This window comes from Ambystoma mexicanum, chromosome 4q (assembly GCF_040938575.1).
Source record: "Ambystoma mexicanum isolate Mex_15411 chromosome 4q, UKY_AmexF1_1, whole genome shotgun sequence".
Lineage (NCBI taxonomy): Eukaryota > Metazoa > Chordata > Amphibia > Caudata > Ambystomatidae > Ambystoma > Ambystoma mexicanum.
In genome coordinates, this window is record NC_090928.1 from 119,657,848 (window position 1) to 119,670,042 (window position 12,195).

Consider the following 12,195-nt stretch of genomic DNA (forward strand, 5'->3'; position numbering starts at 1 on the left):
TTCCTGCCACCTGGTGAGGGTAACACATAACCTTTACACTTATATACAAATAAGTTTGAGGAAGCCATTGGCATGTGTGTGGCCTCAACACCTAATGGAAACAGTCAGGTTCTGGACCACATATGAATACATTTAAACCCCCAGGAAAAGAAAAACACGGGTTGACTATATGAAGAACTGAGAAGATCATACTTAATCAATAGCACTGTCAGTACTCTAGATAGGTGGTGTACCTGTATCATTAAATTCAGGCCAACACCCTCAACAAAGACAAATAGGAAATACATAGTCTTTAACAGGTACCCACGATACCTTATGCCACCGTGACGGCTCAGCTGCTGTGGGCAGATCAGTGGCACGAGCAGCATATTCTGCAAAAAGGTCTCTGCTATAGTGTTGCCTCATTTTGATAAAGTGTTTCTTTTCATTTACGGGAATTGTTGGGTATAATGAATGTTTGCATTAGAGGATAATGTGCCTTTTTCCAAATGTAAATATATTTGTTGTTGTCCAAAACACAGCAGTCGGAATGAGAACTACATTTTTACTCTTTAGAAAGCTTTTCAATCCTGAGTTCCCAAAATAGGGAGTAAAATACTCTTGATTTGGATTCTTATTTGGTGCCCTGAGCACTAATACTCAAACTAGACTATTTTGGACATACTCTACCTCAAGTAGCTCTATGTAAAATCTGTTCCCCACCCCCTTACTAGACCTAACTTGAGGATGAAAATAGTGCAGGTAATTCAGAACATCAAAATACCCTCTCATCTGTAGATAAAATACACTGTCGATGGAAGACCAATCTGTGGCCAAGCTCAATGGTACTTTAACAGATATGTATTGATCAAGCATGGTAACATGCAATACGCTTCTTGGACCACTGCAGATGTTACTACAGCTGGATAGATATTTACAGTAAGACAAAGCATGGTATTTCTCTCACATATGACACAAAGAATATTTGACTCTCAAAGTGTCGCCGAAATAAACATGTTTGATTATTGTCAGTATCGAGATATGTGTCTTGAATATGTAGTTACATTATTTAAAAACGGACTTTTGGACAGTAGTTCTAAGAGCTGTTTGAATTACTGAAAGTAAACTTGGGGTCATGAACCAAAGGAGGAAAAGCATGTCAAACTGTTCTGGAATAGTCGGTACGCTGAATAGAAAGCTAATGTGGGTTTGATTACAAACATAAAATGATTATTAAGCAGAGATGTGAGCAGAACTGTAGGGAATGCCCTTGGCACTCAATCACCTGTGAGTCTACTCACAGACTCTTCCGTGAAATGTGCCTCCTTCTCCCCATTAGGACATTGTTTGGGGTCACTGTTACGGCGTAGCACGTCCACAGAGATGACACTCGGCCCTGTGTCATAAAATGAACATAGCGTGAGTGGTAATGTGAGTTCAGAACAAAGCATAAGCGAGGAACTGAAACATCTCTTCCATATCTATGTATTATTTAGGTCTGGTATGAAACACTGCAGCATATGACAGCACTTCATGGATTATTAGGATCTAGTTTAAACCAAATGAAGACCAAATAAATGCTCTGGGTGCCTTTTAATGATATCATAATCTCTGATCAATGAAGGATGCTGATATGAAACTAACATCATTATTTCATCTTAGTTTAGTACACAACATACATTTTTTTAAGCCTTACTAATGTCACATATATTTTAGTGATGTCAAAAGGCTACTAAAGTTCACACAACAAAACCATGTAGCCACAGCTTAAAACAATGAGCAATATTCAGGGATCTTAAGTTTTTGTATTGGCATACATACCCACCCTTTTTAAGCACTATATTATAATTAGCTGTCTGCCTCCAAAACAACTATGCCCAAAAATCATCTTATCTATTAAAAACGAGGCGTCCTGTTAATTTCAGAATTCTGATTACTTTGATCACTCTGTTAAAGATCTCTCGTTCCCAGGAGTTTATAGAATGTGGCTTCACTTTTCCATTTTTGCAAGTTTACATACTCCCTATCAGTGCTGCTTTTAATATCTCAATTTCATGAAATAGTGCTTTATAGTGATCTTGCTGTTAAGTCATATGAATCGTGAGGAAGAGATGTAGGGAAAAATCCCAGAAGCCTTGACACTTTGCACATCTCCACATCAAGTGGGTCAGAGCTCTGACGCACTGACAGATCTAAACAATACATCCCTAACATTGAAAGAATTGGATGTTGTGCAATTAAACCTATTTCGACACAAACACTGCTGTAAAGGTTACTACCCTAGTGAAATGTACACTCCTTGTCCCACAGTACCCATCTCGTTGGTTAGACTGATGGCACCTCCTCTGAAGTGGGAGAGTGCTAAAACACGTTGCACTAGCCTAGAAAGCTTTTTGAAGCCCTAGTGATAGCTCAGACCCAATCGCTATTGGGTCTGTTACATTTCAACTGCATAACGTCCCTTAATTCATTCTTCTTTCTCTGTCCATTTCAACACATACATATAGAGACCACAAAGTAGGAACTAGTTAAAGTTTTAATCGAGAAGAAAGGGGCTGTAGGGCTAGGAGTATAAGAGTACCCAAGTGAGGAACTCATAACCTTTCTATTCTTGAATGCTGATGGGGAGCACGCATATATGAATTTCTAAGGGGTTGGAAGCTATTCAAATCAATACAGTGTTTAACAAATAATATTTCATTTCGTCTAGAACTGACATCTAACAGGTACTGCTTGCAAAACGTATGGGGTGCAGCCTACATTGCCCACCAACAGATCAGAATCAGGGGGACACAGCCACTGATACTTTGTGCTTGACCCAGAGTGTGCGAGCAGTGACAAAATGCTTCCCTTTAGCTTCACAAATACACATAAAAGGGACCTATGCGTTGCATGCCAGCTTTGGTAGGAGAAGAAACAAAGTCAGGGGAACAGAGAACATAGAACATCTGGCCAAACAGCTCCAAAGCGAAATGGCGCTGATATCTAAGATAACAGCCTCAGCTTTTATAACTTCCCCTCCCTAGACCATGATATTAGAAGTTAGATATTGGGAATGAGTAGGAGCCGAAGACCAGAAGGCCAATAATGCCAGTGAGAACAGGCCATGAGATGCACCACCAATAGGGTGAAGTCATGGGCGGTATAAGAAAGGGAAGAGATATTGAATCTGTGGAGAACTTGAAAATGGCAATATGGAGGGTGCAGTTGTTGAAGCCTAAAGGAGGACAATACCATAGAGTGCTGTGAGCAGGGGCTGCTGTGTTTGAACATTGGTTGGACCCAATGGGAGACTGCACCTGAGAACCCAAGTTGTTTTTGAGGGGTTCTGAAGCCTTAGGATCATGGTGGGAAGATGGAATGAGAATGCTGAGCAATGAGGAGTCAAAGGTCGACAGGCCAATGGGAGCAGGCCTGGGACTCTCCAACAATGGAGTGAAATCATGAGAGGTATGAAAAGGGGGAGAAACATTGTAGAGAGGGAGAGGCTGTAAAGACTTGCAAGAAGCGACACAGATTGGGTAGCTTCTGCAGGTTGGAACAGATGGGGCCCAGAGAGTACTGTGAGCAGGATGCTACCTGACTTTGGGTGGACCAGACCAAAGCGGTAGACTGTATTGGAGAACCAAAGCGGTTTGGAAGCAGAAATAGCAGAAACTCCAAGCAATTGTGTTGCCCAAGGTTTTAAGGGGTGCCAGAGATGTCTCTAGGAGTTAAGTGAGAGATTCTCCAAAAGCTAAAAAGGGTATACAGTGAATAAAATGAAAAAAACCAACACATTTTAATAATCGGAAAACACGAAAAAATAGTGTTTTTTTTAAATAATATATGTGGGGGTGGGGTAAAGGCTTAAATCTTGTGGGGAGGGAGTTAGGGTGGGTTTTAAGCAAGGGGAAACGAGGGATGTGGGGAACATATAAGATTTCCGTTATTTTCTCTTCGTTAAAATTTGATTAGTTATTTTTTCATTCGTTAAGAACACATGGAACCGCTAAAAAGACACGGCGGATACCTGCAGAGCAGTGTGCTGCTGGAACACATCAACTTTGGACGTCCACAAGAAAACATGTAATGGAATGAGACCTAGGAGGAAAAGCCTGGAATACCTGGGCCTATTGAAGGTTGAAGTGAAGTCAAGACCCAAAACCCTTATTGTCCACACCAACAACCAGCGTCTGGAGAGATTCCTATATGGAAATTAAAGGGACCTGAATGGAAGAAGGACAAAAGTGAAAAGCTGAATGAAGCAGACCCGAACAGAGATAAAACGGACTGTGTCTAAACTAAAGGTGGAAGGAGAGACAAACCCTGTGCTTGATATTCTGTGAATAAACAGAGTTATCATAGAAAGTGGCTCCTGTCATCCTTCCCACATCTCGCAGAAACAAAATCCTAGACACAAAGCATCACATAAAAACGGAGAGAAGGAAAACTCAGATTGCAATCCAGGGGATGAAATCCTGAAGTGCTTACTAAAGACTTTGTGCATTAGCCAAAGCACCTGACAAAGGTAATAAAATGTTCACTTGAAAAAACAAAATAAAATATGTGTAAACAGAAATCCCAACAGTTCATGGGAACTTCTTTCACAGAGTATCAACATCATTTGAAGGAGAAAACTGTTAATTCGGCTAGTACTCAAAGATATATGAAATAATGTAACAAACAATTGAAGCACTGGAAACCTCTTCTGGATAAAGGCTAACAAAAGCAGTAAGTCAATTTGAAATTCTACATTTAGCTTAGGTGGTTGAAGTAAAATCTCAGAGCTCTCCTGATGTGAAATTTATAAAGGATCCTTCAACCTCCGCAGAGTGATGTAGAAAAAAAAGACATGAAGGAAGATTTTTTGATTCCAGGAAAAATCCAAAAAGAACTCCACACAAAGGCATGTGCTATGAGAAGAGATACTCTCAGCCTTTTGTGGATAGTGATTTATCACAGTCATCAAACCCACAGACGTCCCCTGATAGGTACGAAAGGCTTTCATCCTAAACACACAAGAAAATACCACCAGCCAGGCTATACATTACAATACAGTTGATATGAACCAACAAACTAAGGTCTTTAGGTGGGAATTTCAAAACAAATGTCAACAACCACGAGATTATGAATGATATGTTCGGATTCACATGAACACCTAAAATAATGTCCTGAAATAAAAACAGAAACAGCAATGATTGCATCCCTTAAAATCCCAAAATAAGAGCCCTGAACTAGATTGTCAGGTACCTACACCACATTGTTCAGGAAGATGAAAGGTTGAGAATATTTCTTTCAGAAACCAACCTCTAGCTCTCAGACAACCTGACTATTTGAAAAAAAATCAGACTCACAAACCAATCTGAACATAAGGCACACCTGTGCTAACACAAATGGTTTAAAATACAATAAAACCTGTATGCATCATAGCAATATACAGAATCAAGGTACTACAAAGCAACCAAGTTCTCAAAATAAAAAGTTAATTAACGCACACATCCACCAATGTGGCATGTACCAGAGGCGGAAATGAACATTCAATATTGGCAAAATAAGTCAGAGACTAAGACAAACAAAGAGTCACGCTAAAGCATTAACCATAGGAACAAAGAAATCCAATCCCTTGAGATGATTTGCATATCCACAATGCATTGCTCATGAGGCTCTCAAATGGAATTAACTTCCATTAATGGCCACTGATTGCTGCTGTGGCACGTGTGATTAGGCTGAAATGGGTTATTCTACTTTCACATTTCAGAAGGAAGGCTTTTCTCAAGCTTTTATAAAGCCACCATAACTTTGCTGGTGTTTGCTTACAAGCTCAAATGCTCCACCCATTCGAATTTCAGACCATACTGCAAGGTTGATCCCTAATAAGGATTCAATGTGTATGCAGTTGTCTGCAACCTTGAGATCTATCTGTCTTAGGTTAAAAAAACTATGCATACTATAATACTGTCTCTCACGAGCCCTCCGCTCCTCTACCTCCAACCTTCTGCGAGTGAGCCGGTTCCCCAAGCAGAGATTTGGAAGGAGATCCTTATCCTCAGCAGGTGCCTCCCTCTGGAATAGCCTCCCTGCCGCCCCCCGTCTTGAGCCAGATCTCCTTAAATTCCAGAAACTCCTCAAGACTTTCCTCTTCGCCTCTTCCTTCTCTCTACCGCTACGCTGCTAACCCAGTTCCCTATGTTTTCCTCTCTCCCTCCTCTTCCTTACAGCAGGCTGACTGGCCGTCGGGTGTACCTCAGAATCTCACTGGCCCCCGGCACCCCTGCCAGTCCTCTTTCGCACTTGCCACAGGGCCCTACACCCCACCCCACCCACACTCAATGCACTTGTGAAATTAACCCTAGAGAGTGGCTCTCTCTGCACTTACCCCAGTCTCAACCGACCGGGTGAACTTGATCCCCCCCTCTCTGTGACCCTCTTTGCACTTGCTTGATCGTTACGCACAACGCTGAAGATTGTATGTCTGTTCTCCCTTGTCTTCACCCCTTAATTGCACTGTTAAAACTGCAGAATCGCCGCCAGGCCTATTTGCTGTCTCCCAAACTGTTACATGTATTTTTTACTCACTTACTCTGCCTGTGCAGACTATTATCGTCTCAGAAGTTCAAGGCCTCTGAGCGACTGTGTGTAGGCGCTGTATAAATAAACAATACTATACCATACCTACCATACAACAGCACTGCCCACTAGCTCGAAGAAAATTATCGAGAGAAAAAAGCTTACATTTGAGCTAATTTGAATTGCTCATGTGGCACTGAACTGAATGTGCACTTCCACTGATGGCTACTGAGTTGTACAATGGCAAGTGTGACTTGACTTAAATGACTTAATCTACATTTATATGTATGGACTAAGAGGGAAAGGAGAAGAGTACCTTGATGAGATGATGAGACCATATTTCAAAAAGTTGTTATCCACAGAATTATATTTAAATATTTTTGCTATGGTTTCTGTACCTAGCAAATGGTTGCTAAACTGTATTGCAGAATGCTCTTATTGCTCAATGTCTAAAGAAAATGAATGACATCTTAAGCTACTGTGTCTGCTTTATTGAAACACAAGGATAAAATGGCTTAAAAAGATTAAGGGCAAATGGAGATAGCACATGTCAGGAAGCTTTATTATATTGCAAGCAAGCAACTTACAAGCATGTTGCATATCGGGTACCAAATTACCTAGATGTGTCATTATGTGATAGAGTAAAGTTCATGATGAATAAAAAAAACTAAAGCCGGCAACCGAGGTGGCACCATGATGGTGGTTAACTGCCAATTACTGTATGTTTGCTCTTTGATTGTATGAATTGCTTGCATCTTATTAGGAAAATGCACTTTACACGCTTGCATGTTATGCTTGCTCTATGGCAGACTTTTCAAAACAGCCATGTATGTTTTAGCTAGTTGCTAATACTTCATTTTTTTTGAGGACTCAATAATTGTTCACACTTCATCTGCAAAATGCTCTTTATCACTTGCCATTCATGCCAGTTTAATAGGTTATAGCTATCTCTTTTTTATGCACTTATCGTTCTTAAGTTGAGGATCTAATTTGGTAGTTAAGAATTTGTATGAGATTTTTTGCATTTGCAAATTGCTTTATGTATGCTGCCAATTTTACACATTCTTTGTTTAATTCAAAACATTTTGAAACAAACAAATATGTATTACATTTTTGCAGTTGGGACTCTATTGATAATGGTTAGCCCCATGGCTGGAAAAAGCCAAATCTAAATGCAGGCAACTGACAGCACAAGCATGCATTGTAAACATGAAATATGGGAAACACTCATCAATACCAGTTTTGACTTTCTACAAAATTAAGGTAATCCCAGCTCTAATTCATGGAGCCGATTGCGCCTTTGGATGTCCTGCGGAAGTTTGGGCCTCATTGGAACATTCTTTTTGGTCCAAGGTATTGTGGCTACCTCCAGGAGTTCCAACCGCCTGCATAAGATTTGAGCTCAGCCTTCTATCCATTAATGGGAGAATCACGTGGAACATGCTAAATGAATATCGCAAGGCTACAGACGAGACGCCACTACTACAATATAATATCTTGAAAGATCTAACTAAAGAGTCTGGCGATACCATCCTCTCAATGTGGGCCAATCGTTGCGAAAAAATCCTCAGTGACATAGGAGCAGACAAAAGCATGCTCCTAGAAATTCCAAATAAAGCCAAATCACTGCTCTGGACACAAGATTGGATCGACACAGGCGACTCGTGTAAAAAACATAGAATTATGCAGCTGATGCCTAATGAAGAGAAAAAATTGAATGGAATCATGCCATATCTACAAAGATTTCCGGATAAAAATTGAAGAGCAATTTTTATGAAATATCGACTCAATCAACTGCCCACCCGAGAAACTTTGAGTATATGGAAAACCGCCTGCCTAAAATCGCAAAAGTGCCGCCTTTGTGACAAAGAGCCCGAAACTTTGAAACATCTATCATTAACATGCCCAGGCCTAAACTGACACAAGAACGCACAAAGCACCTATGAAGATTTATTTTAGCAAGACCTACGATGTCCATAGAAGACTGGTGGAAGCAACTCTCTCAAGATTTGGACCGTAGTTTAACATTTGAGCTAACTTTCTTCCTAGAAGCAATGAAGGAAAAACTATTAAAGGCAGAAGCGACCTTAGAACCTAACTGCCAAAGACAGTAGAAATAACTAAATCATGTAGTGCATACCGAATTTCTGCCAACTTCTAACTGCTCTTGGGAATAGATGTCATTGACCTTGTTTTCCCCAATTGGTTGATGCTTTGCACTCCTTCTCTCTTTTTTTTTTTTTTGCAAGGCATTAGGCGCATAATCGAGGATGGCCTTATGTTCTACTTCTGCCTTTATACGAAGTTGCCATCTAAATTCTGTCTAATTTGTTATTTGTAACTTAGTTTTTTAAAGGTTTGTAACAAACCAATAAAAAAAATAAAAAATAAATAATGGTTAGCCAGGAAATTAAAAATATGTTTCGACTAAAACCTCTGTTTGCATTAATGAAAATGCATCAAATTTGGCTTCCGACCAATCTGGTCAGACCCTAACATTTGCCTATGTTTTATCCAAGTGATAGTTCGAAAAATACATCTTTTATTTCACTTAACTTTTCTTAGAGGCAGAAGAATCGCACTTTTAACCTCTGGCCGCCCCATATTTCAAAACTGTCCACTCAGATTTTGGATATTTTAGAGACATGCGTAAAGTTTATGTTGAAATTGTGCATGGCGAAAATATATTGCACAAATCGTATTTGCTAGCCTTGAGATATTCACTTTTTAACATTCGCATTAGGCTTGAAGGGAGAAAACGTAATGAAAAATTAACTGCGAAACATCACGACTTTGGCGGTAATGCCGGCGGTATTACCGCTGGCCGTATTAGCCCTACCGCCGAACTCCCCGGCGCTAATAGCGCCGGATCACGAGTTCAGCGGTAATGTTAACCCCCATTCCCCATTGAGCCCATTCGGGAATGCCCCATTCCCCATTGGGCTCAATGGGGAATTTTCGCGCTCTTACTGCTGGCCTTGATTTGGCGGACCCTTAAATCCGGCAGTAATAGGGCTACCGCCGGATTTAAGGGTTACTGCCAAAGTCGTGATCAGGCCCAAAATAATCTGCCAAAGCCAACATGCAGAAGGGTCGGAGGGACAAAATAAATGATAAAAAGTAAACTCTATTTCTCAAGATAGTAAAGAAAGATTCCTCCATTTGTAAAAATCTAAATTGATTAAATACAAAAAAAAAAAAATACACAAAATGATGCGCCTCACCCCACTTGCAGTAAGGCGTACGTGTGTCATATTATCGTGGGGATAGGGGGAGGAGAACAAAACAAAATGCAATATACTGTGAAATGAAAAGTGTTCTGCTAAATGGCAAGATGATCCCCCAAAGCCAACACGCAGAAGGGCAGAGTCCATCGCAGTAGGGCCAGCCAGACAAAACAAAATGAAAAAAAAACATACTGCAAAATGACAAATATTCGGTGAAATGCACAAAACGATCTACAGCACCAAACATGCAGTAGGGCCGTCGCACCTGATCAGTAGGGTCGGAAGGACAAAACAAAATTAAAAATACATAACGGAATGAAACAAAATCTACGAAACATACAAGATGATCTGGTTCACCCAGTATGCAGTGGTGCTGGGGGGAGGGAGGGGTACATGTGTAGTACAGTTGGAGGAACAAAACAAAATGAAAAATATTCGGCAAAATGCATAAACATATCTGCAGCCCCCAACATGCATGCAGTAGGGCCAGAGGAACAAAATGAAATAAAAATATACCCAACAATGCACACAAACATCCCAACACAAAGGCACACGCTTACTTCTACTCTATTTTGTTTTTAAAAAAACTGCATATATTTAGGGATCACTAGCAAACTATTCAACATAAAAAATAATTAATAGTTAAGGTTACTATAAAACGTTCAAGCCTACAAACAATGGGAATTACCACTTTAATGTTTAACCTACCATTGAAAAATAAAATCAGAAATACTCTTTACTCACCCACTGGACTGCTAACACTTTCTTCTCTGTCAGTTTCTTGAAGGACTATGGGGTAGGCCTCTTGCTCTCTTTTAATGTGAACTGTCGTAAAATCGTCATTTCCTAAAATGTAAACAAACATTAAAGTTCTAATATTTGAAAGTAGAATTTTCAAATACTATTCAACATTGAGTACTCTTGGCATAGGCGTTGCTGGGGGAGGGGGAGGTGCTGAGGGGGCTATAGCCCTGGGTCTTTTGGTTATAGCCCCAGATAGAAGCTCTCAGGCAACAACCGAAAGGCTAGCTAGCCCTGAGTCCCAACAGTCCTGACATTAGCATAGCCCCGGATCTTTTCCTGACCTAGCAACACTCCTGTCTCTAGGGGTTTTGCTAGCTGCAGACAGGGACCACTTTATAAGAAAAAAAAGTAAATGTTTGCACCATAATTAAGCAGCAGTTAGAAGCCCAAGCAAGGGAACACTGCAAACAAATAGAATTTTGGATATCATTTATAATTGAATTGTTTTTTTATAACGCGCCTAATACCGTACCTGAGTTCAAGTGTGGATCCAGGATTCGAACCTCTGTTGCTCTGCGTGGTCTTGCTTCCAAGACCAGCGCGTTGCACCTGTGCTATCTATCCTCTGTTCTCTACCATATAAATACCATATTATATGTAGTCCACTACCATATAAATTAGAGACCGTCACGGAGCAATTTGATTTTTGCACAAAAGACAATAACAAAAATGTAGTTGAGGATATTTTGATAAATACATTATACATGAGAACACACTACTCCTTTCAAATCGCAAAAAAGTAAATGCTCAAGAATATTTTAGGTACCTGAGCTGTTTCGTGTGGTTTGTCCTCCTTCTGAAACAAGACGGTCCCTTAAACATGTGCTTGGAACTTCTTCCTTTCTCAAACAAAAGTCAACATTGAGAAATGGATTTCCTGCCGAGTGACATAAAAAAACACATATTTTAGAAAGCTCATTATTGTGAGGTGTGCTGATGGAAAATACGATGTCAAACAACAATATTCTTTTGAATTGACAACAGAGGCTTTTCGATTTTCAATGATGCCATATTCCTTACTTTGCACATTACAGTTGGCTAGACTTGCATGATTGTAGCCAAATATTTCAGGTCAGAAAGGGAATCCTGATTACCTCTCTCAGTTCAGGCCCAACGTATTGCCCTCCTCCAGTACTCTCAGAAAAACAAAAATGGCCTCTGTTTTTGAGTGTTATCTGGGCTCCCATTGACTGCCCAGGAGTGTAGTGCCCTTGGGTGGATTCTGTTCTGCTTTTCTCAAAACGAAGCTAAACTTCATGGTAAGTTCATCTTCGATGTAGATCAATTCTTAAATTCTCACAACCTTACAAGTGAAACAAGGAAAGGGGCACTATGTCCTGATTCCTGTGGGTTTCGGCACGATATAAATACATAAATAAATAAATATGTGTTTAGAATTATTGTAGCCCGAGAGTCTCATGCAGTGAACTCACATAGCTGAGTTGGAATGGTGTTTTATTCTGGGCAGTCTCTCTGACCCACTGTGCCTCTGCCCTGTGCCTAAAACCACTGCCTTCCAAACACTTCGTCCTTAAGCAACGGATGTCATCGTTGTTACAGGTTAAGACAGTCACCAAAACCCTACCATCACCCTCCTCATTGTTTTGAAGTGTCAGAAAAGGGGGCCTCAACCTTT

The 12,195-nt window shown here is 40.3% G+C and overlaps 1 protein-coding gene across 2 annotated transcripts in view; it reads right to left on the reverse strand.

The window, feature by feature from the left end:
- Positions 1 to 12,195, reverse strand: part of LOC138467528 (zinc finger protein 777-like) — a 453,964-nt gene that overhangs the window by 42,987 nt on the left and 398,782 nt on the right. For both annotated transcript variants that reach the window (XM_069607634.1, XM_069607633.1), the window contains exons 7-8: positions 11,326 to 11,436; positions 10,500 to 10,601 (exon numbers count right to left, since the gene is read on the reverse strand). In XM_069607634.1, the coding sequence (XP_069463735.1) occupies positions 10,500 to 10,601; positions 11,326 to 11,436 (213 nt within the window). The remainder of the gene's footprint in view (positions 1 to 10,499; positions 10,602 to 11,325; positions 11,437 to 12,195) is intronic.